General features: G+C 43.5%; 1 protein-coding gene across 5 annotated transcripts in view; it reads left to right on the forward strand.

The window, feature by feature from the left end:
* LOC102445688 (cyclic nucleotide-binding domain-containing protein 2-like) overlaps positions 1 to 23,561 on the forward strand; it is a 44,028-nt gene that overhangs the window by 5,233 nt on the left and 15,234 nt on the right. For 2 of the 5 annotated variants that reach the window (XM_025189534.3, XM_025189531.3), the window contains exons 2-8: positions 1,080 to 1,437; positions 3,143 to 3,222; positions 4,734 to 4,851; positions 10,005 to 10,168; positions 13,658 to 13,731; positions 16,428 to 16,504; positions 17,384 to 17,467. In XM_025189534.3, the coding sequence (XP_025045319.2) occupies positions 1,087 to 1,437; positions 3,143 to 3,222; positions 4,734 to 4,851; positions 10,005 to 10,168; positions 13,658 to 13,731; positions 16,428 to 16,504; positions 17,384 to 17,467 (948 nt within the window). In that variant the 5' untranslated portion in view covers positions 1,080 to 1,086. Of the gene's footprint in view, positions 1 to 203; positions 1,438 to 3,142; positions 3,223 to 4,733; positions 4,852 to 10,004; positions 10,169 to 13,657; positions 13,732 to 16,427; positions 16,505 to 17,383; positions 17,468 to 23,561 lie in introns of all 5 variants that reach the window. The other 3 variants (XM_075938728.2, XM_075938724.2, XM_025189540.3) reach the window with 3 other exon arrangements.

The raw sequence follows: 23,561 nt of genomic DNA on the forward strand, positions 1-23,561 counted from the left end.
TCATTGATTCTAGCTGTTAGGCTGGACTTCTTTGAGATAAGGGCTAACTTCATTGTCTCTGGCTGTCGGCCTTTACTGCCCTGAGTTAAGGGTTAATTCTATTGACTCTGGATGTTGGGCTGGATAGCCCTGAGATGAGGATTGACCTTATTGACTTTAGCCATTAGGCTATACTACTCCAGACTGAGGGTTGTTATTTACAGACTAAAAGAGCCTGCCAACGACCGGCGACTAAGTAAGCGGTGTCCACACACCGGGTCCCCTCAACCCCAGAGATGGGGTGTGCAGAGGCTGCAACGGTATGAATATTCAATTTTGGAAGGAAGTCTCTGTGGACATGAATGAATCAAATTGTGTGTTTTGTCATAATCAATGCACGTGATGGACATAGGTCTTCAAAGTTCTATTTACAAATGCACAGTGCTGTACTTTCCTGCAAGGGAGGTAGTTCTCCCCAGAAGATCCACATATCACATCCCCATCAACTGCATTTCCCTGGATACTGAGCTGTAACTTTCAAAGCATCAGAAACAAAACTTCTAAAGATCCGCCTTTCTCTCCTCCTTATTGGACAATGTAAATCAGAGCTTTTTAAGACCATCTGTGTCTATTGTCTGTATGAGTTAACAGAGCAATGGAACATGCATTAGTTAACTGAAAGAGACTTGCTTTACTTCTAGCTCTCCTTCCACATCTCTCCCAGTAGATCAGTTTGGCAGGATCTTATTAGCTACATTTGACAGTTTTGCAAAATTTATGAACAAACTTACTTCAGCTTGGACCTTCCACATTTAGGATTTAGTATTTAGAAACGTGATAGCAGTTTTTATTTATGAGCCTCAGTCTCTCTTTTGCTATTATCTTTAGCACTATTTTTTATGTACTGTTGGAGAAGGAAAATTTATTGTCTTAATTTCCTTAGTGCAGGAGACTTTGCATGCATTCTTGCTTATATTTGTGTTCCCCCACTCCCACCCCTTCTCATGCAAAAATGCAGTGGTTGTTGTAGCACCTAAACTTTTAATTTTTCAGTAGGCTATTGGTATGCATTTGTGGGGGTTTTTTATTGTTATTTCTAGCAGCAAGATGCTATTAGATGCAGAGATGAGGAAAGCCAACATCCTAGCCTCTCTCCAGGCTTTGGGGGAGGATTCTGCAAATGGGAGAAAGAGAAGGAATCCTAGAAGAAATTTCATCTCTGATCTGAGTCTTGCTGTGTGCGGCTGCCTTCCTCCAGGGAAACTTCTGTGTGGATCCAGATTCACTGATGGAATTCTCCAAAGGGGAAATCTCATAGGCTCACTGGCTCTGGAAAGGGTGAAACTGCCAAAGGCAAAGCTTGGGAAAAAGTTCAGAATTCCTAAAGGCAAAGGAAACAGGAGATGGGCACTCTCCCAATCTATGCAGCACATCATGCCCTCATCACAGGAAGACCAGGTATGCTTTAAAGTGGGGACTGGCAGGAAATAGTCTTAAATGGGGATGACTGACAGGACCAAATTTAACCTTGGTATAACTCTATTAACATCAATGGCTTCCACCAAAAATAAATTTGGTCTCTGTCTTTGTGCTAAGGAACAATTTCTTATATATGTAAACAAAACTAGATTTTTTTGCACAAAAACTGACAGAAAATTATCTTTATAAATTAAAGAGGTTTTCGTGCTAGGGAGGAGATCTAATGTGAACCTTGTGTAAAACTTAAACAAGTTGATCTTTATAGTAACATTTTTTATCAACTTAAACCATGTGGAAACTCAGAACTTTCTCTTGTTAGAAACATAAAGCCAGTATTCCACTTTTTTCTGTCTTCTGCTTTTTGCTTCTAACCAATCATCTGCTGCTGCCACTCATTCCTCACTCAAGGTAGAACTGATTGTGATCTCACACTAATGTGACTGGCTCCATTAAAGTCAACATTCTTTGGCTGTGTCTATCCCTCTGGGATAAGGGATCTTTCGGAAAAGGCTTTATTTTCCGAAAGATCCGCGTCTAGACTGGCGCTTTTTTCTGGCAAAGCTCTGGGCTGAAAAAAAGTGGCAGCCATTTTTATGCTAATGAAGCAGGGGGGATTTAAATCCCTGCTTCATTTGCAATTGCAATATGTCTAATTTGCATCCCTTTTACAAAAAAGGGATGCAATCTAGACAAAGCCCTTGTGTATGGAAGAAAAATCTGGCCATTTTTTTCTCCTTTATGATATTTCATTTGGGATCTGTAGACCCAATTAGAATGTCAAAGGGTAAAGAATAAGCAGCAGAGAGAGGGAGAAGGACTCAAGAATCCCACATCCTATTTCTTTGTAAATTAGTAGTAAATAATGAGGTCAGGATCTAGTCCTTAATCAATTATTTTTTAGTGCTTTTTAATAAGGTATTTCAAAGTTTTATTCAACTGAGGCTGTGGTAGCAGCTGCTCCTGTCTACCCCTGCTGAAGTGCTTGATCTTTGGATCAAGGTAGTTAAGCAGTTATTGGCCACTTAAAGTGCCCTGCTGCACTGCTTTGCAGAAAACGGACACAGAATAGTGCTGAACCTCCCTGCACAGTCTCTTTGTGTCCTTGCCAATTCCCCATTCCTTTGTGCAGTATAACCATGATGGTGTTTATGACCTTTCATGCCTTTAGGGATGCAGATTTGTCCCAAACAGAGTAAAGGATTTACAAACTAGAATAACATTTCCAGGGCAATCAGTCCTCATACTTCAGGGGCTAAACTGATTAAAGGACTGGTATAAAGAAGAATTTTTTCTCACGGATAGTATTGCCTGGCTACATGCATTATAAAAGTTTTTGCTCAAGCATCTGATATAGGTCAGAAACAGGCTGTTAGTCCTGCTGTGGGATCTTGTGGCTGTTCTGGGATGGTAATTTCTAGATTCCTATTAAAGAGACAGTGAGGCATACAGTTTTGAAGACCTGCAATTCTGACACTTCAACTACGGTATAACAGAAAAAAAATGAACACTTTTATGGAAACATGAATCCTTTATCTGAATGATTTTTATAAGTGACTTCAAGTATGAAAAGTATTCTTCAGCACTAAGTTTTTTTTTTAATGATATTTGTGTAACTAACATTGATATTTGTGTAACTAACATTCACTGAACAGGTAACGAGTAACTGGCCACTTTCTTCTTTCAGCCAAATCTTCTGTTCAGATTTCAGAAAATTGCTAAAAGCATTGTCATACTTTGCTTACTTTACAGAGAGCACCATCTTCTGTGAGTAATGAATATTTGTAATTCATTATGTTCTAGTCTATTTAGGATTATTTATATATCATATCCATTGCTATGGTCTCTGAGCACCTTGTATTTAGTACTCAAAATTTTCTGTTTCAGTTATAAATACATCTTATATAATTATAGCCTGACATTTTGGGTTAACTTTGGAGTAAGTAAATGCAAATTATGTGAGTGACTCTATAGAACAGGGGTGGACAAGATCCAGCATGTGGACTGGAACTGGCCCACCGAGCCTTGTAATATGGTCAATCAGCCCCTGCAGCATGGAGCAGTATTGCTCAAAGCTGCTGGCTGCTCCCTGAATCTCTCTGCACTGCAGCGAGAGGGAGACTTTGTGCACTGCCCCATGCCCCCAGCAAAATCTCTCAGCTCCTATTGGCCAGAAACTGACAATGTGAGCTGAGGGATTTTTCTGAGGTCAGGGGAAATGTGCAAAGCCTCTCCTATGCCTCTTGTAGTGCAGAGAGCCACATAGAACAGAGAAGTCTGGGGTTGCTGGCAGGCAGGGAAGCCTGCCTGAGAGTTCTGCTAGCTGGGAGCTGTTTAGGTACGTGTCTCCTGGCCAGGGCCTCTCTCTTGCACCCTACCCCCTCGAACATCCCAACTCCCTCCCAGCTCCTGCACTCTCTCCTACACTGCTCCCCTGTTCAGAATCCTTTCCTGAACCCATACCCCTTCCCAGACCCTGGATCCTAGTCCCCTGCCCCAGGTTACCAGCCAAACCCTCTGTACCCTCCTTCCCCCACCCCAGGTCACAACTCCCTCCCAGACCCTGCAGCCACTCCTATATCCTTCCCCCAGTGCAGAATCCTCTCCTGAACCTATACCCCCTCCTGGACCCAGCACCCTAATCTCCTGCCCCAGTTCACAACCCTCCTCCAAACTCTCTCTGAGACCACACACCCTCTCAAGCTCCCGTCTGCACCTCACCTCTATCCTAGACCCTACACACCCTCTATAGAAAAGTGTGGCCCTTGACCACTTACCAGAATCTTGGAATGGCCCCCCATGAAAAATTATTTCCCAGCCCTGCCATAGAATATGGATGTGTTGCATTTAGTTACTATCTCCCTATATTTCAGAATGTATTATGTATTACCTTCATGAAGTATCACAATCTTATTTGCATATTTGTCTAAATTTACTTTATTATATTTACATGTTATTTATGATCAGAAGGTTTACAGCTCCAAAAATTAAAACCAGGTTAGAAAAGGAAGTTTTGTATAGCGATGACACAGCACAGTTACAAAAATAACCCAGGGCTCAATCTTATGGATTGGCCCATTGACAGTAACAAAACTATTAGAAACAAGATGTATGGGTTTGAAGGCTGGGCCTAGTGTTAATAAGACTAATCTCCATACTTTCATATTCTTGGTAAGTCATAGACCCATACTTAGATGTTTGGATGTGGACAAGAATTTAAGCCTTGCAGTTGTCTTTAATTAGCATGTTGTTCCAGTAAGTGAATATCTTTTTGTTAGAGCCAACCTCAGCTATGGGATTGAGCGAGTCAAGAGATGGAGAGCCCAGCCAAACCACATGGAACAGTCTAAAGAAGAGATCCTCTTTGATGTGACACTGTTCAGAGCTAATAAACAGGTAGGGAGAACCAGAGTTACCACCTCTAGGTCCAAGTTCTCCAGCCTAAATAATTTCAGTGAAGCCATCCTAATCACATGTATATGTAGTGATCCAAGGTCTTAGGGTCTGTTAATTTAAATGGAATGCCTGGACAAAACCATATGGCTCTACAGTTATAAAGAATCAGATTTAGGCCAGATCACGCAAGAAACAGTTGCTTTTTTAGTTAATTGATGAGAGGTTTGGTTTCTTTGCAACATTTCTCTACTGGCAAATATGTACATATAGATGCAGTTATCTACTACACATTTGAGAGAGTTTGTTTGTCTGTTCATCTCTGTCTGCTCAAGAACTCTTCCTAAACTGTCAGACCTAGGACCACCAAATTCGATATGCAGCTTTCTCTTACCATAACTTAAAGCAAGGTAAGGGTCTGGTTGTTTCTGGAATGAGATTCTGCTTCTCATAAAACCATACAGAAAAGAGACAATCACCAGCCAGGTGAAAGGGGTTGACTTGGGATGTACCCATCCCATTTGGGACTGCCCTAGCCCCAAGCCTCCCATCCCCCAGACACCTTTTCAGAGGGATGGGGGGGCCGGGTTGAAGCTCCCCTTCATCAGGGAGCCAGAGGAAAGTACACAGTTTGCTGCATTTTTCATTGTGGCTGGGGAGTACAGAGGCAGATGAGCCTTCACGTGCCCAAGATGGGGGACATTCACCTCTACCCCAGTTGTGCCTTCTGGAGCTTCAGCTGCCAGAGAGAGGTGCTTCTCACCTGGCCTCAAGCTGCTGCATTGAGAGAGGGCTGGAATAGTCCTCTCTTACCATGGCAGCCTGCATACTGAACCCCTCATCCCAGAGCACTGATTGACATGAAGTAAAACAAAAATAGTGCTTTTGCTGGTATAGCTTATTTGGTCAAGGAACTAGTATAAAATATAGTGGCAAAAACACCTGCCTTTGCCAGTGTAAGATGCCTGTGCTAGAAGGGGTTGCCAGTGTAGCTATATCAGAAAACTTTACAGTGTTGACCTGGTGCTAGTAGACGTGTAGCTATTTCAGTATAAAAGTGTTTTTGCTGGAATAGCATATTTTGCTTATGCTCACAGAATTTGTAGGTATAGACTACAATTACAGGCAGTCCCCGACTTACGCGGATCCGACTTATGTCGGATCCGCACTTACGAACGGGGCTTTCTCGCCCCGTAAGCTGCTCCGGTGCCCCTGGTCTGCTGGAGACCGTCTCCAGCAGACCAGGGGCACCGGGCGGGTTCCCGCGCTTCTGAGGCTTTGCCAGAGCAAAGCCTCAGAGGCGCGGGGAACCGCCGCTGCTGCCGCTTCAGTCTGGGTGCCTGTGGTCTGCTGGGGACCGTCCCCAGCAGACCACAGGCACCCGGACTGAAGCCGCAGCCGCGGGGGGGTCCCGCGCCTCTGAGGCTTTGCCACAGCAAAGCCTCAGAGGCGCCGCACCCCGCTGCCGCTGCGGCTCTGCTCCCCGTGTCCCTGGTCTGCTGGGGGTGGGGGGGTGCAGCTAGTGTGCTCCCCCCGCCCCAGCAGACCAGGCTTTTGTTTTGGACTCTGGGGCAGAGCAGCTGGGGCACTGCCGATTGGTCCTGCAGCGCCCGCTCTGGGCACTACTGGACCAACCCGGCAGCACCCCAGCTGCTCTGCCCCAGGCGTCCCCAAGTCAGCTTCTGCTGAAACTGACCAGCGCTGACTACAGGAAGCCCCAGGCAGAGTTGCTCTGCCCCGGGCTTCCTGGAATCAGCTGCTGATCAGTTTCAGCAGCAGCTGACTTGGGGACGCCTGGGGTTCTTAAGTTGATTCTGTATGTAAGTCAGAACTGGCGGTCAGTTTCAGCAGTGTCTGAATCTGGACGCCAGTTCCGACTTACATACAGATTCAACTTAAGAACAAACCTACAGTCCCTATCTTGTACGTAACCCGGGGACTGCCTGTATAGTCAATGAAAAAGGTTCAACTAGAAATTTGTTGTGAATTGTTAAACTTGCATTTGAGCTTCAGTAACCCCTTTTAATAAGCATTGTTAGGAACAGTCTGATAGAAACTAGTGCTTATGTGTAAAATCCAATGTGAATCTTTACTGGTGTCTTAAACAGTTGCAGTTTAATTAAGGTTCAGTCACTCTCTATTTTGGGTGGAATGTATGCATTTTGTATCAACAAGTATAAAGCTGTTGTTTAATCAGCTTTATTGTACCTGCTCATCTTTTTGCCATTTACATATTCATTCTTTTTTAATAAAATTTGCATACGTTTTCTGACATTTCTGCTTTCAAACCAGTTCTATTTCTTGCATGCTGTGCAATATGAATGGCATATACTACACATGTAGATGAGAAATTCTAAAATGTGCTTTAGATTATGCTGTGTGTATATCTGATGTGTTCTACAGTAAATTGTGACCCATTTTTAGGATCTTTATCCTCAGAAAGTGCATTTTTGTATCCATTGTGAAGCAGAGGAACAACTTTGTTTTTGGAAACTCACTATAAAATGGCTAAAATACCATCTGAACAAAGTCATAAAGACCAGAGTCAGTTTAATTGTGTAAAATGTGCATGCAATTTTGTGCTTCATTTTTGCATGCGTATACTTTTAGCCAGGTGCGACATGACTGCACATGTAAACATGTCTTGGAGGATCTGGGCCTATGTGCCAAAATGGCTTGAAAAATCTGGTCTTAAATGTGTAGCATGGCGAAGATGACTTGCCAAATTTGTTATTTAGAACTGTGCTTCAGATTTCACGACTGTATGAGTGAACCTAAGTATTTGTTATTTATTTAGTAAACCCAGCTCACATAGTACAGGTTGTTCCTGGTCCAGCACCCTCACACTTGACCAGTCTTGAATCATGGAATCTGCCGGACCAGCCTTTCTGCTGCTGCCAGTTGCAGGGCTCTGCTCCGGAGGCAGCAGAGGGGCTGGCATTAATTAATCAGGGGCAGGGGTGTGTGTGCTTAGAGGAAGAGGCAGGGTGACTGTGGAGACTTGAGGCTGGGTGCCAGGAGTGCAGCCCCATGGGAGTGCACTGAGCCCTACAGTTGCCAGGCTGTGCTCCTTGCCCCTGACAGCAGGGCTCTGCAGCTACCCTGTCTCTTCCCCTGAGCATCCCCCCAACCCTACCTCTCCCTGAGTTTGAGCACTGCAAATGAACTATTTGTGGTGCTCTGGAAGCTCTGGGATGGCAGGAGAAGAGGCTGAGCATAGGGTCCAGCTTTTCTGTGTGAGTACTCCAGACCCAGAGCGCCCAGGAGGATGCCAAACCACAGCTGTTGCTGGACTACGGAAGTTATTACTATTGTACAGGTACAACCTGTATTTGTGTTTGTTTTTCATAAACTTTTTTTTACCTCCATTTATGTGTTTATAATAACACAAGAAATGTTCTCAGGGTATCTTCACTATCCAGGAAATGAAATATTCCAGGGAGATGAGATATGTATTGCTGCTTTGTAAATGGCTTTTTGAAACATTATTATATGGGGGGGGGGGGGAGGAGAAACGAATAAAAGCTTTTGCAGTTTGCCAGAACCTGTGCTCATATACTTAATGATGATAAGTCTAAAATTATTTGGCTTTATAGTCACCTACAAATTAACAAGCTTTACATCTCATCTGTTTCTTCATGAAATGGAGTATTTGATTCCTACCATTGTGCAGTTAGCGCCATTTTTCAGCCCTTGATTTCAGGCTTGCAATTGTCACTGTTGTTATAGATTGGAGTCTTTTTTTCTTCCCTCTGGATATGCAATTCACATTAACATGAATGAGAGTTGCATACACTGACATACTGCCTATATGCCCTTAAGCTTTCCCTTTTAACTTAATTGGTTGAAATCTATAGAATGAATTAATAAGTCAGAACTGGTTGATTAAAATAACATTCTACAGATAACAGAAGAGAAATGTGATTGACACTGATGTTAATAGCTGTCACAGTCAAACATTTTAATGCAGTTTAATCAGTCTTTCCTAGTAAGTAAATTGGGGATACTACTACTGAGCTTCTTTGTAAAGCACGTAGGGTGCGTCTACACTGCAATACAGGCAGTCCCCGGGTTACGTACAAGATAGGGACTGTAGGTTTGTTCTTAAGTTGAATTTGTATGTAAGTCGGAACTGGCGTCCAGATTCAGCCGCTGCTGAAACTGACCAGCGGCTGACTACAGGAAGCCCGAGGCAGAGTTTCTCTGCCCCGGGCTTCCTGGAATCAGCCGCTGGTTAGTTTCAGCAGCGGCTGACTTGGGGACGCCTGGGGCAGAGCAGCTGGGGTGCTGCTGGGTTGGTCCAGTAGTGCCGCTCTTAGGCGCTACTGGACCAACCCAGCAGCACCCCAGCTGCTGCGCCCCAGGTGTCCTGATTCAGGATCCGTACTTACGTCGGATCCATACTTACGAACGGGGCTTTTCTCGCCCCGGAGGACACAGGCGGCGGGACCGCCTAGACACGCCACGGTCCCGCCACCCGGGTCCTCCGCGGCTTTGCTCTACGTCTCCCTGGTCTGCTGGGAGGGGCTCCCCCAGCAGACCAGGGAGACGCGGAGCAGCTTTTCTTGCCCCGGAGGACACGGGCAGCGGGACCACAGCGCATCTGGGCGGTCCCGCCGCCTGTGTCCTCCGGGGCGAGAAAAGCCCCGTTCATAAGTACGGATCCGACGTAACCGCGTAACCCGGGGACTGCCTGTACTATTTCAAAATAACTAGCGCTATTCCAAAATAATGTAGTCCGCATCTACACAGCAGGCAGTTATTTTGAAACAGTGTCCAAATACAGTCAAGCTGGAGGACTTCTTACTCTACTCCTGTAATCCTCATTGTATGAGGAGTAAGGGAAGTTGGAAGAAGAGTGCTCTATTTTGAAATAAGTGCTGTGTAGACGCTCCCTATTTCGAAATAAGATATGCAATTGACGTAGCTCAATTTGCATAGCTTATTTCGAGGTAAGCCCTGCAGTGTAGATGCACTATAAGAGACCTATTGATGAAAAATAGTATATACAAACTAGGTATTTTTACTCTTATTACCACAGTACTCTGTAATGGCATGGAACTCGCTGCAATATAACAATTTGTTGATAACAGAGCATCTCTGTAGAAAGGAATCATACTAGTTGCTTCATAATAATTGACTTTCCCTTCTTAAAGTCAAGGATTTCTGAGCACGCCATACATATTCTTCGTCAGTGTCCTCAGGAGCGAAGTGAAAAGGATATCAGCTACATACTAATCACTCTGCAGCCTGTGAAGGCCTTTGGAAATTACTCCACAATTATTCAGAAGAAGATGGCAAAGGCTGCATGGTATTCAAGGTAAGAAGGACAACAAATCCTATGGAGAGAGAGATTGAATTGGTAAAGTCATAGTTCTGCTATACAAGCAAAATATGTCAGTGTTTAGGGCAGTACATAAGAGGCAGCAATAGTATGAATTAGTGTATAGGCTGACATGTAACTAGTTTGTGTAAGACAATAACACTATAGTGCTGATGGTGAATAAAGGCAAGCAAATTGCTACACTTTTTTTTTTTTTAACCAATAACTTGTGGTCTTGTATATGGTCTTTACCATAATGTGTCATGTGCCAGTGAGAAGCACCAAGATGTCACAAAAAGCAATATGTACACTGTCACAAATATAGAAAAGGAGGGAATATGGCTAAAGAAATTGAAATATGTGGTACTAGAAGATTTACTCGGAGTTGCTTGAATCCTTAACTCAATTAATTTTTATTTTTCTTCACTTAAATCATTGCTCTGGGATGGGGCTGATATGAGGGGTTTAGGGTGCAAGTTGCCCTGGGGAGAGAGGACTAAACTAGTCCTCTGTCACGGCAGCAACTCAGGGCCAGGTCAGAAGCACCTCTCCATGATAGCTGCAGTAGACACAGATGGGGGAGGGGTGCATGTCCCTCTGTTCGGGAACAGACAGTCACTCAGACATACAAACAGACTCTGAAATATAAGACAGGACTATGCAGCACTTTAAAGACTAACAAGATGGTTTATTAGGTGATGAGCTTTTGTGGGCCAGACCCTCTTCCTCAGAAGTGGGTCTGGCCCACGAAAGCTCATCACCTAATAAACCATCTTGTTAGTCTTTAAAGTGCTGCATAGTCCTTTCTTTTGTTTCAGCTAGACCAGACTAACACGGCTACATCCCTGAAATATGTATTAGATAGCTGTCCCTTTCTTCACCCTTGCCTCCTGTTGTCTCAATGGGGTTATAGTTGTCCTGGTCCACATCTCTGGCCTTTTTCTGCTCCCCTGTGGTCATTATATGGTATAACTGTCTCTGCTTTCTATTCCATATCCTCTGCTGCCCCCATGTGGTCCATCCTTTCTGTTTTATGAGAAACAATCCCATTCCAGGCACATCCATTTTCCTGGTACAACCAAACCCTTACCTTGCTTTAAGTCAGGTTGGGGAAACTTTTTAGTCTCCAGGATGGGGGACGGCACTGACTCACAGAAAAATCAGTGGGGGGCTGCACACAAGTGAGAAAGGTGGGGGAAACTAAAACCCTCACTGACATGGCCCCCGACAGAGAGGGGAGAAACAACTCCTCACATTCCTCACACATCGGAGCCCAGGGTAGTAGATTTTACATGCTCCAGCCCCCACATTGGGGCAACAGGTCCCCGGGCCTGAGGTTCTCCAGCCCTGCTTTAAGTTATAATAATAAGAAGCTGCATACCAAATTTGGAGGTCCTAGCTCTTACCTGTTAGGAGGAGCTCTTGAACAGACAGACACATTCACAGACAAAACTCTAAAAAAAAAAATCTAATATATATATTTAAGGCAGACTTTAATTTTAACATGTTTGTTCTCTGTTTTGCATTAGATGGAGAGGGTTTTTAAAAGACCTTCCCCGTTTGACAATTTTTTAGTTGATATCAAAGATGGTAATAATTGTTCTTTATGAGGGGGTAAGAGAAGTAGTTAGTTGAGATAGGATGGAATGTCGTTGTTACTGTTTTTGTTAAAGTCCAATCCAATTTCCTAAAAAGACAAAACAAGACAGAGCTGCACAAAATGGGAGATAAAGGAATAGCAAAGGTAGGAAATGCAGCTTGTGTCTCTGGTGTTGACTTACACTTAAAATCTCACTGCTGAAAGAGGGCACAGTCTGATCTCCCACTATGAGAACTAGCAAACTGGTACCAGCATTGAGCTGTTCAGGGTGTTGGTTTTTAGTTGCCTTTCTGGTTACTGGTTCACTGTTGTGTTGGGAGAATATACAGCCTTGACTGGTTAAGCCAGACTCTTATTAGACAGAAGGGTGAAGGGGAAAAAAAGGGATAGGAAAGAGAAGAAATAAGATTGGAAATGAGAGAGGGCATTTTTTTTTGTCTGATCCCTGGGTAGTGTTTGAGATTCATCCAGAGCTGGTAGAGATAGCATTGTCAGCTGGATCCTTCTCTTTGGCCTGGTCTGGAAATGTCTTTGGATCAGGATGATAAAGGTCTGGGGTCTCAGAAGACAGTGGAAATGGTAACGTTTGTTCCAGTGGCCAATTTTTCTCCCTACAGTCTCTTTCATTAAGGACTTCAGAAGATAGCATTGAATATAATATCCCATCCACTCATTGTTTTGTCCGCCAATTAGGCCTAATTTCCAACATGCCAATTTCGGGTAGTTGATTTTTGTTCTCAGACTTTTCTTGTTTACCAAGCAGGATCTTATCACAGTGCTTACATTATATCACTAAATCTTTTTGTTTGGATTAATTCAAAGTCTGTCTGTCTTTTGCACCTTTTCATTCCACGTTTATTGCTACAGTTTATTGTGACATTTTTATGAACTCTCACTCACTTTTCCCTGTTGGGCTCACAATTAGGGTAAATATATAGGCCCAGTTATTACAACAGTCCTGAACTAGGTATGTTTAAATCAAAATCCAAAACTTCATCCATATTTCACACCTTGAGCTTCTATGTAAAAGCATTTATACTATTCCAGTGTGAATGTATGATTTAATTTGATTTTAAAAACCTGACCTTTTTGGGGAGGAATTTGGAAGTAGAACATATTTTATGTCTGCCAGCCAGGCCTTACTTATATTAGCACTTTTTCTGCCATGGCTGCAGCTCCGCTAATGTTCACAAAAGTGGGAACCTAGTAATAATAATTATAGTAATATCTAGCTATTATGCCCATAGATATCAAAGGAGGCTATACTCAATTTAGAGATGGGAAACTGAGGCATGGAGAAGTGAAATGACTTACTCAAGGTCACCTAGAAGGCCAGTAGCAGAGCTTGAAATAGAAGTTTGCTGAGTCATCAGCCAGTACTCTTTCCCTTAGGCCAGTGTTTTGCAAATTCATTTGGCCACGGAACCCTTTTAAACTCGAAATAATTTTGTGGAATCCCTATTAACAGCCTTATATATGGAGCTGAAAAAGTAGACCACAAATAAGTAAGGAGATAATAATAAACAAATGTTAAACAAGGTCTGGCTAAGCTGACATTACACAGGGTCACTTATCGTGGCAAAAACAAATGAAAATTGTTTTAAATAAAATTAATAAATGCTTAAATGTTTATTATTATTTTTTAAATAATAAAATGTTATTGTAATGGAATTTTCTCACTGAACCCTTATTTTCACTTTGCGGAACCCCGGGGTTCCACGGAACACCATTTGGGAAATACTGCCTTTTGCCAAAGTATGTAAAGCAAAAGGAGAAGCTGATGCAGTTCATAATTTAGCAATGAACTTAAGACTTTGAAGATTCAAGATATTCAGAACAGCAGTGCTGTTAAAGTCTTCACTGTTCAGAGAATTTGTCCTTTCTAGGTATGAATCCTGCCAAGTAATGATCCAACAGGGCTACACACCACACTCCTTCTATATCTGTCTCTCAGGATCTGGTAGGTAGTAATTTATTAAAAATAAGAAGCAATATTTATTGCTGTGTCATAGGGAGCCAAATTAAATTAAGATTCAGTTTATTTATGTGAAGGGTGTACAGTGTTTTATCAACTTAAGACTCTTTACAAGAGGCCTTTTGAATGTTACAGCATTTTAAAATGAACTTCAGTGAGTTGGCAGCTAGCGCAGTAGTTTTATGTGGGGAAGCCTTGTTTTCTGACCTTTGTCAGGGATTGCTGCACTGATAGAGAACTTTGATAAGTTTCCTTGCCTCTGTATTTTGTTGCTGTTAAAGAAAAACCAAACATTAGATAAATGTTGCCCAAAGATAATTCCTTCAGAATTCTCAGAGCAGAGAGAAGGATTTAATCATAATCTTGAATGAAATCCTTTGAATTTCAAAAAGGTTTATTTGTTTACATTTCTTTGCTATATCTTAAACTCCTAGCTTTGTTCCTTTGAATTCCAAATTGCAGCACAGTGAGACTGATTTTGTATGGTACTGAGTGCCACGGTACTCTGTTTCTCACCAGATCTGACCTCCTGGTGGGAAATTTTTGCCACATTAGCTGGAATTAGAGATACAATAATTTGTTGTGGAGGTCTGTTCTCTCTGAGTTATACATACTTGAACATTCACTAAACCTGACAGAAATTATGCATTTGAATGCTCATGCATGTGTTCATGGAAGGAGTAGAGTACTAGTCATGTTTTAAATAGATCTACTTCCTCACACTGTAATACCGTATTTTCCCGCATATAAGACGACTTTTTATACTAAAAAACATCCCCCAAAAATCAGAGGTCGTCTTATACGCCGGGTATAAACATACTGTAGCTTCGGCTACATACAGAATGTCCCTATTATTAGCTTTTAGCCCGCTGGATGTGCCCTAATACAGTACTGTAGCTTTGGCTACATACAGAACGTCCCTGTGCTGATACTGTATGTACCGCGCTGAGCCAATCACGGCAAGCAGTGTCATCTATTAATGCATACAAAGCCTGCTTGGATTGGCTGAGTCAGAGAGGCGGGCTATTACAACCTTTGCCAATCTGAGCAGGCTTTGTATGCATTACTAGAATACACCGCTTGCCGGGATTGGCTCAGCACGGTACATACAGTATCAGCACAGGCACGTCTTACAAATGATGTCTGTCTTACAAATGTACCACAAGATGTCACTGATGAACTTATGATGTCAGAGGATGAACATGATGAGGATTTTGTACCGGTAAGTCAAAACCATTTTAATTAAAATTATTTAAATCAAATCTGATGTTATTAAATGGTGTTGCCTCGGAAGGGGGGGTAGTGTTATACGGCGAGTATAGGCCAAAACCTATGTTTTAACTGGAAAATTAGGGGGTCGCCTTATACGCCCAGTCGCCTTATACGCCGGAAAATACGGTATGTGTGTTGTTATGCAGCATATCTTCTCTATCTAATCATAATTTGCTAAAACCTAGTGGAAACAATAAAAGAATCAAGTACCTTGCATATTTTGAGACCATTATTGTTAGGGCTGTCAGCTGACATGCGTTAACGCCTGCGATCAACACAGTCCAGGATTAACGTGTTAAATTTTTAACGTGTTAATCACAGACATTAATGCTGCGCTGCCCCTTTGAAACGCCATTGCGGTGCTTCAAAGAGGCAGCACAACGCAGAGTCCGGGATCAGCTGGGGACTCCACAGCTGACCCTGGGCACTCCTGCCCCTTTGAAACACGTAGAGGCTGCATTTCAAAGGGGCATCCGCCTCACAGCTGAGCTGGGAATCAGTTGTGTGGCAGCTGCCCTTTAGAAATGCCGCCTCCGTGTGTTTCAAAGGGGCAGTGGAGCCCGGGGTCAATTGGGAACTCCCCAGCTGATCCTGAGCTCCGTGCTGATCCTGAGCAGCATTTCCAAGGGGCAGCGGAACATGGGGCCCCAGCTGATCCTGAACTCCACCTTGCGCTGACCCCTTGGAAACCTTTGGAAGCACTGCCCTGGCGCTTCCAAGGGGTAGCGCTGCACGGAGCCCAGGGTAAGATGGGGGCTCTAGCTGATCCCAGGCTCTATGCAGCGCTGCCCTGTTGAAACGCCGCAGCAGCATTTCAAAGGGGAGGCATGCATGATTAATTGTGATTACATTTTTTAATCCCTTGACAGCCCTAATTATGTTTGTTTATAAAACCTTTAGTTCCAGGAGGAATTTTGTATTCAATCAATACATATCTGAAGGGTCTGAGTTTTAGGCTCCCTGTCTCCTGGGCAACATATTGTGCCATCTGAAACATGTTGCCATGCACTTTAGACTTTTCTCAGTAGCATATTTGCTAGTGTCCAGGAAATGCCTGTGTTACCTAAATAATTCCTTTCTCTAAGCTCTTAACACCAGTCTGCACTACAGGAAATGTTCCAGACCTTTTGTACCCTTTCAAAGTGTCAGTCTTTGTAATCATAAAAAGTTTAAGTAAACAGTAATTCTGTGTCCCTATCATTTGTCATGTTTTGTAAACCTACCTTCCAGTCCCTATTTTTATTTTCTTTTTGTTTTTGCAAAAACATAAATTTTCGGTTCAAACAGCTTAAAATATCATTTTGAAGCTCACAACAAGCAAGGTAATTCTGCATATACTTCTCATTTAGAGAGGTTCAAACTTTGTTTTTTTATAATTTAACAGCAAATTTTTCATGTTTACCTTGTAGCAACAGTTATCAAGAAGAACAATGACAGTGGTGGGGTAAAGCCTACCTGGTTCTTTAGTCAAGGGGATGCATTTGGGGTGAGTTACAAAGAAGTATGTGAGGTGTTTTAAATAATGCATGAGTGCATGACAGAGTTGAGTCACCCTGTTGTTTTTGCAAGGTACAGTAGACTTCCGATAATCCAGCACCTTTGGGACATAGGTGGTGCCGGATTATCGGATATGCTGGAGTATCAGGAGGTCCCAGTACAGCCGCACGGCTTTTCAGTCAGCTGGCTGGGACCCAATCCCAAACTTCATTTTAAATAAAATATCCTCTCCCCCTCCCCGGAGCAAAACACCCTTCTCCGTGCTGTAACCCGATCCCACTCCACCCCTCCACCTTATGCTCAGGTTCAGGTACAGCCGGCACGTGCGCTGAGCGGCCAGCTTTTCAATCAGCCGGCCGGGAATGCTTGCCATTTTGATGCCAGAGTATCGGGGGTGCCGGACTATTGGAGTTTTACTGTACATAAATTGAGTTTCATGAGTTTATGCACAGATTAGGCATAAAATTGAAATCCCGAGCACTTGTGGAGTTAAATATTCCACATACTCTTCTTGAGAGTTGTTTGCTCAAGTGTCCTTGGGCAACATTTCTACTAGCGATGTAGTATTGCATTCTGTGCACCATTTGGCTAATACTCTGCACTCCCATTACGTTTTGGTGGTGCAGAGATGTATGTCTTTTCCAATATAGGGCCCTATGTACATAAGATGACTTTTTAATGTGTAATTGTTTATTATCTGTTGATTTATTCTCAGTAGCATGAAACATAGTCTCTGTCCCTTAGTTAAATATATATGTAGAAAAGATAGAGAGAAGATTTTCAATTAAAGAAAGACTTTAAAATTGTTTAAGTATTTTAAAATTATAAGCTTTTTCCTCTGACCTCCCTCCTTTTTTATTATTTTCAGGATAGAGAGATTATAAATGGTGACTGTTGGCAGACAACTATTATTATTCAGGAACCCGCTGAGTTTCTCTGTATTGACCGAGAGGTAAATATTTCTTCATTACAAAAAATATAAATGGTTAATAGTCAAACATATGTAAGCTCTCTGTGCCAAATTCTGCCGATAATTACAGCCATGCTATCACTACTGAGTTGCAGCAGTGTTGTATAGGCATAATAAAGGGTCAGAATTTTACCTTCTTTGTTTAGAGACCCTACTGTATCAAATATGATTTGATGTGCAGGAGAAAGATCCTCCACTGATGGCTGTTTTTATATATCATCCTTCAAAAATTTGTTCCATTTGCATTTGACTGATGATCAAGTTCCAACACACCTACTATAAAACTGTCTGGGGTAAAAGTGCAGAATGCTTACCATACATTGGTGATGTGTGGTGTGGGTCAGATTCATGGGATCACACAGTTGATCATATGAATGCAAACACAATCTGAGGTCATCAAACCATATCTATGCAGCATGGACAGAACCAGATTGGCTAGAGTAAAAATTACCTAGGTTTTTGGGTCAGAATTTCGACACATTCTCTTTTGGAAGACTGGAACAGTTTGAATAACATTTATTTTTGCCATTCTTGTGCACTATTGCATTTTTGGGTTTTGGCTGGGAATTGAAGAGGCTCCTAGCAAAGCCTAGAATACCATGAGTGGACTTCTTCTTAAGGTTTCCAGTCAAACTAGGAATACTGTAAGGGCTAGAACAGTGGTCTCCAACCATTAGAGGTTGCCGGGCGCCAGGGAGCGTGGCCGCTTGCCCGCCAGGCGCCAGAGGGCGGGGACACTTGCGCGCCCGGGGGCGCCCCCCCCACAGCCACATGCCCAGGGGCCAGCGCCCCCTCCCCAGCACCGCGTGCCCAGGGCCGGCTCCGGCACCATGCATGCGCCACGTGCCCAGGGCCAGGCCAGCCCCGAGCACTTGGCGGGCGCACACAAATGCCCGCGGGCGCCATGTTGGGGACCACTGGGCTAGAAATTCCATTTGAGTCTCCAGATTTCAGGGGTGGCGAACCTAAGGCCTGGGTGCTGGATGTGGCCCTCAGCTTGCCTGGATCTGGCCCCTGAGGCTCAGGGTTTGCCATGCTACAGTGGGGCTAGAGCATACAAAATCTACTAGCCTGGGCCCTCCTAGGCTCTCGTGTGTGAGGGGAATGTGTGGAGTGTCTTTCTCTTTCTCAGTTGGGGGCCATGTAAGTGAGAGTTTGTTTTTTCTTTTTTGCTCCTCACTTGTGTGCGGCCCCCAATTGATTTGTCTGTGGATCAGTGGCCAAAAGAGGTTCCCCACTCTGGTTCAAAAACTGGGGAGATTCTTTCTTCCAAACCTTTGAAGATATATCCAACTCTAATTGTTCTACATCAACATGAAGCAGGGTCTTTAAAACACAGTGTTCCAAATTAATCTCTGGTTTGTAGTGACCTCAGTGGCATTACATCAAGGATGAATTTGGCCCAGTATTTCTGAACCAAACACTACTTATCTATAAGGCTGCGAAAGTTATCCACAGGTCATGAAAGTTAGATTCCGTAATTTTCTGGGACCTACCTCCATGACTTTTGCAGCTGTCTGTGTGGTTGGGCTGGAGGTCTGCCTGAGCTACTTGGGCAGCCTCTGTACTTTTCACACCAGCCACTGTTGGGGAAGAGTTGGGCTGCTGCCTTCGTAGCAGCAGTGGGGGTTTTGGACCACACATGCTGCTGCCTGCCCGCTCCAGAAGCACTGGGGAACTGGGCATTGTGCTGCCCCCCATCCATGCCCCTGAGCACCTGTGGTGCCTCCAGGCCATCCCCTGCCCCAGAGCACCCAAGATTTAGTCAAGGTTAAAGTCATGGACAGGTAACCGGGCTAAGAGGTGGATTAAAATATCTTGACTATACATTAGGTATGTCAGCGTGTAGACGACTATACACAATTAATTGATAAGCCTAAACTTATCAGTTAATCCTATGAACTACATACTTTGCCCCCCTGCTTTCTCTGTATCAGAGGCTGCAGGATGGGAGAGGGGGGACAGGCAGGAGCCAGTGCTTGGGGTAGCCGACAAGCCCATGGAGAGCTTGGACCCCTCACAAACAGGGACTGCTTCCACCCCATGCTGCAGCCTCTGATAGGCAGCAGTGCAGGGGGCAGGGGGCTCCCTGGGAGTGGGGCCAGGAGCACTCTGGTTGCTGGCCCCACCTCTGGGTACAATCAACTAGTCATGTAACTGCTAAAATTTGATGTGGTTACACAAGTATTCAATTACACACTATTTAACATCCCTCCTGGACAGCCAAATAACCGGTCACATATGTACTTTGTTGTTTGTGTGTGCAGTTCTTGAGTGCACGAGCAGTAACTGCATACACATATTAGGTATACGTATACAGGGTTTTTTTTCTGAAAATGTAGGTCTTGATATCCATAAGTAAGCATGAAAGGGGGGGCTTGTAAGGTCAGTTGACCTAATGCAGTGGTCCCCATAATGTGGGGCAGGCCCCCCCAACAGGGGAAAGTTGTTATACTTGTAGAACTAGAACTAGCAGAATCTTGTTAGGGGAATAAGGCAATCTGCCTTCACAATAAACATGGCATAATTCATTTACTAACCCTAGCTACTAAAATTACCCGCCACACATACCCACACTCATATACACAGTTCTACAGATGGAATATAATTACCAGCCTCAGTTGCTCATGCTATTCCATTGGATCCGCGTAAGTCGGGGACTGCCTGTATATCAAAGGAATACAATGAAAAAAGTGAACACATTATTAAACTGACAAATCAGATTTAGTACAGAAGGTGGGGTGAGGAGAAGGGAGGGAAGGAGGGAATAGCTATTTGAGTCAATGAATGGCTAATCAGGGGTGATAAGTGGGAAACTATCTTTGTAATGGTTAGGTAATTAGCATCTTTGTTAAGGCCCATTTGTAAAGTGTCAAATTTAAGCATGAAAGAAAGTTCTGAAGTTTCTCTCTGTAATCTGGTATTAAAGTCTCTTTGAAGTAAGATGCATGTAGTAAGGTTGTTAAGACTATATCTAGGTAGGCTGAAATGAAAAGCAGCTGGTTTTTCCTTGTAAAGATGTCTGATGTCTGATTTGTGGGCATTAATTATTTGGTGAAATGTCTGAGAAGTCTGTCCAATATACATAGCAGAAGGACACTGTTGGCACATGATGGCATAAATTATATTTCTGGATGAACAGGAATATGTGTTCTTGATCATATAACTGACATGGTTAGGTCCAGTGATGGTGGCACCAGAGTAAATATGTGGACAAAGTTGGCAATGGGATTTGTTGCAAGGGAAAGTTCCAGGGTTGGTATTAATGTGGTATGTCCTGTAGTTGTTGGTAAGAATCTTCCTGAGGTTAGGTGGTTGTCTATAGGAGACAATGGGTCTGTCCCCCAGAGCCTCTCGGAGTGTAGTATCCTGTTCCAGTATAGGTTGTAGGTTACTGATAATGCGTTGGAGGGGTTTAAGTTGGGGGCTATAGGTGATAAGTGGTGTTTTATTGTTGGTTTTCTTAGGCCTGTCTTGAAGTAGATGGTTTCTGAGTATTTGTCTGGCTCTTTCAATTTGTTTTTTATTTCCCCCGGTGGGTAATTAAGATTTACAAATGCTTGGTAGAGACCGTGAAGTTTCTGGTCTCTGTCAGTGGGATTAGAGTAGATGCTGTTGTACCTAAGGGCTTGGCTATAGATGATGGATCATATGGTGTGTCCTGGATGGAAGCTGGAGGCATGTAGGTGAGTGTAGCAGTCAGTGAGTTTTCTGTAGAGTGTGGTATTTAATTTTCCATTAGTGATTTGTACTGTGGTGTCCAGGAAATGGATTGAATGATCCAGGCTGAGATTGATGGTGGGGTGTAGGTTGTTTAAGACTCTGTGGAATGCATCCAGTGTTTCTTGGCTATGGGTCCAGCTCATAAAGATGTCATCGATTTAGCGTAAGTAAAGGAGGGGGAAAGGGGACAGGATCTGAGGAAACGTTCCAAGTCAGCCATAAAGATGTTAGCATACTGTGGGGCCATTCGGGTACCTATGGCTGTGCCACTGATCTGGAGGTATAAGTTGGTCTTCCTGTGCCCCAATCAGCCCCGGGCCTAACACACAGTTGAGGGGTTTTAGAACCCAATCTCACCTACCCTGAAAGGGTTCTTCCAGTCCCAAGAAACCAGCCACATCTCCCAGGTCAATTTACACTCTGGATCTTACCCACAAGATCACGCTGGGCTAATCCTTTAGAATATAACATTGAAAGGTTTATTACTAAAAGAAAGAAAAGGATGAGAGTAAGCTTGTTAAAGAAAATGCATTACATGCATCAAATCACCAAGTTCTCAATGCAGGCTCTTAGCAGAGATGTATAAACTGTTGTCTTATAAGTTTCTGGTGTACATCCTATGTCAGGATGGGTCCACGGTTCTTTCTGGCGTGTTGTTCTCCGCAAGGCTGCATCTGGAATCAGCAGCTGAATTGAAGACCAAAATGGAGTCTGCCACATGGCCTTTTATATATCCATCCCTAGTCTCTTCCAAGCTGGAATGGGTCACATGGCCTAGGAACCTATCCTTGTGTCCCAAGCCAACAATCATTATTCTGGCTGATCTGCAGGCATCCAGATTCATTCCTCAGGTGTGTCTTTGGCACCTAGAGATCTATTGTCCTTGGAGCCTCTCTAATTAGCATAGCTATTGAACGAACATTCCTGGCACATTGTTCTGCCTCAGACGGAGAATTTTCCTGCATCAGCACAGAGTACATATTTATAACTCCACATACAGATATTATACAAGTACATGAATAGCATATATAGAATCAGTAGAACATAAGCTTTCATGTGACACCTCACATGGCCCCCTTTGTACCGACTTTTGTGGCAAACACCCTCCTCCGGGGTGCAACAATGATCTTTAGAATCCAATAATGTGATAATACCCAACAACATAAAAGCCTCCCTCACATGGTGGACAATACACAACAAAGTATGTTTAGGAGTCTCCTTCCAACAGATTCCGCCATCAATAACCATCACTACAGATGCCTTCCTCCTAGGTTGGGGAGCCCATCTACATCACAGGCTCGTACAGGGTCAATGGATACAAGATGAGACCAAGTACAATATAAACCTACTGGAGTTAAGGGCCATAAGGAATGCCTGCATGCACTTTCTTTCTCTCATTTGAAACAAAATGGTACAGTTACTCAGACAAACATCTCTATGATGTATTACATCAACAGGCAAGGAGGAGCACGCTCATATCGCTTATGCCAGGAAGCAGTACTCCTCTGGGAACGATGTATCCCATGAAACATACACCTGGCTGCATCCTATTTACCAGGCAAAGACAGTACGTTAGCAGACAATCTAAGCAGATAATTCCCACAAAACCATGAGTGCGAGATAAACCAATCAATGCTCACTCACCTCTTCAGGAAATGGGGATTCCCAATGGTGGATCTATTCGTAACACACAAGAATGCTCGCTGCCCACAGTACTGCTCAAGAGCAGGCATAGGTCCTGACTCCCGGGAGATGCCTTCAATATAGAATGGAATGCACACCTGGCATACGTGTTTCTGCCTTTTCCACTTATACAACAAGTGATCCTCAAGATCAAGCGAGACAAAGCCAGAATAATACTCATAGCACCCAACTGGCCCAGGCAGACGTGGTACCCGTACCTGTTACGGATAAGCATTTGGTCACCACATCAATTCCCACTAGTCAAAGATGTTGCTGACACAATGAAAAGGTCGAATTCCCCATCCAACCGTCCACAAATTACACTTCTGGGTGTGGATGCTTGTGGTTAAATTCCACGGAAAGAACCTTTCCAAAGGCAGTACAGATCATCTTCACAAGATGACCTGCAAAAAGAAAGACATATTGTCAAAAATGGAAATGATTCATAGCCTGGTGTACTGCCCACAACCATGAACCGCTCCATAGAGGCTTATCATACATTCTACAATACTTGTTAGAACTACATAATGTGGGCCTCTCCATGAGTACCATCAGGGTGCACCTTGCTTCCATTTCCGCTATACATGCTCCTGTACAAGGACACTCAATCTTCACATACCCGTCAGTCAAACGCTTTATATGGGGTTTACACAACATGTTTCCCCTATAC

The sequence above is a fragment of the Pelodiscus sinensis genome, chromosome 11 (genome assembly GCF_052426305.1).
Source record: "Pelodiscus sinensis isolate ZL-2025 chromosome 11, ASM5242630v1, whole genome shotgun sequence".
In the NCBI taxonomy this organism is placed as follows: Eukaryota; Metazoa; Chordata; order Testudines; family Trionychidae; genus Pelodiscus; species Pelodiscus sinensis.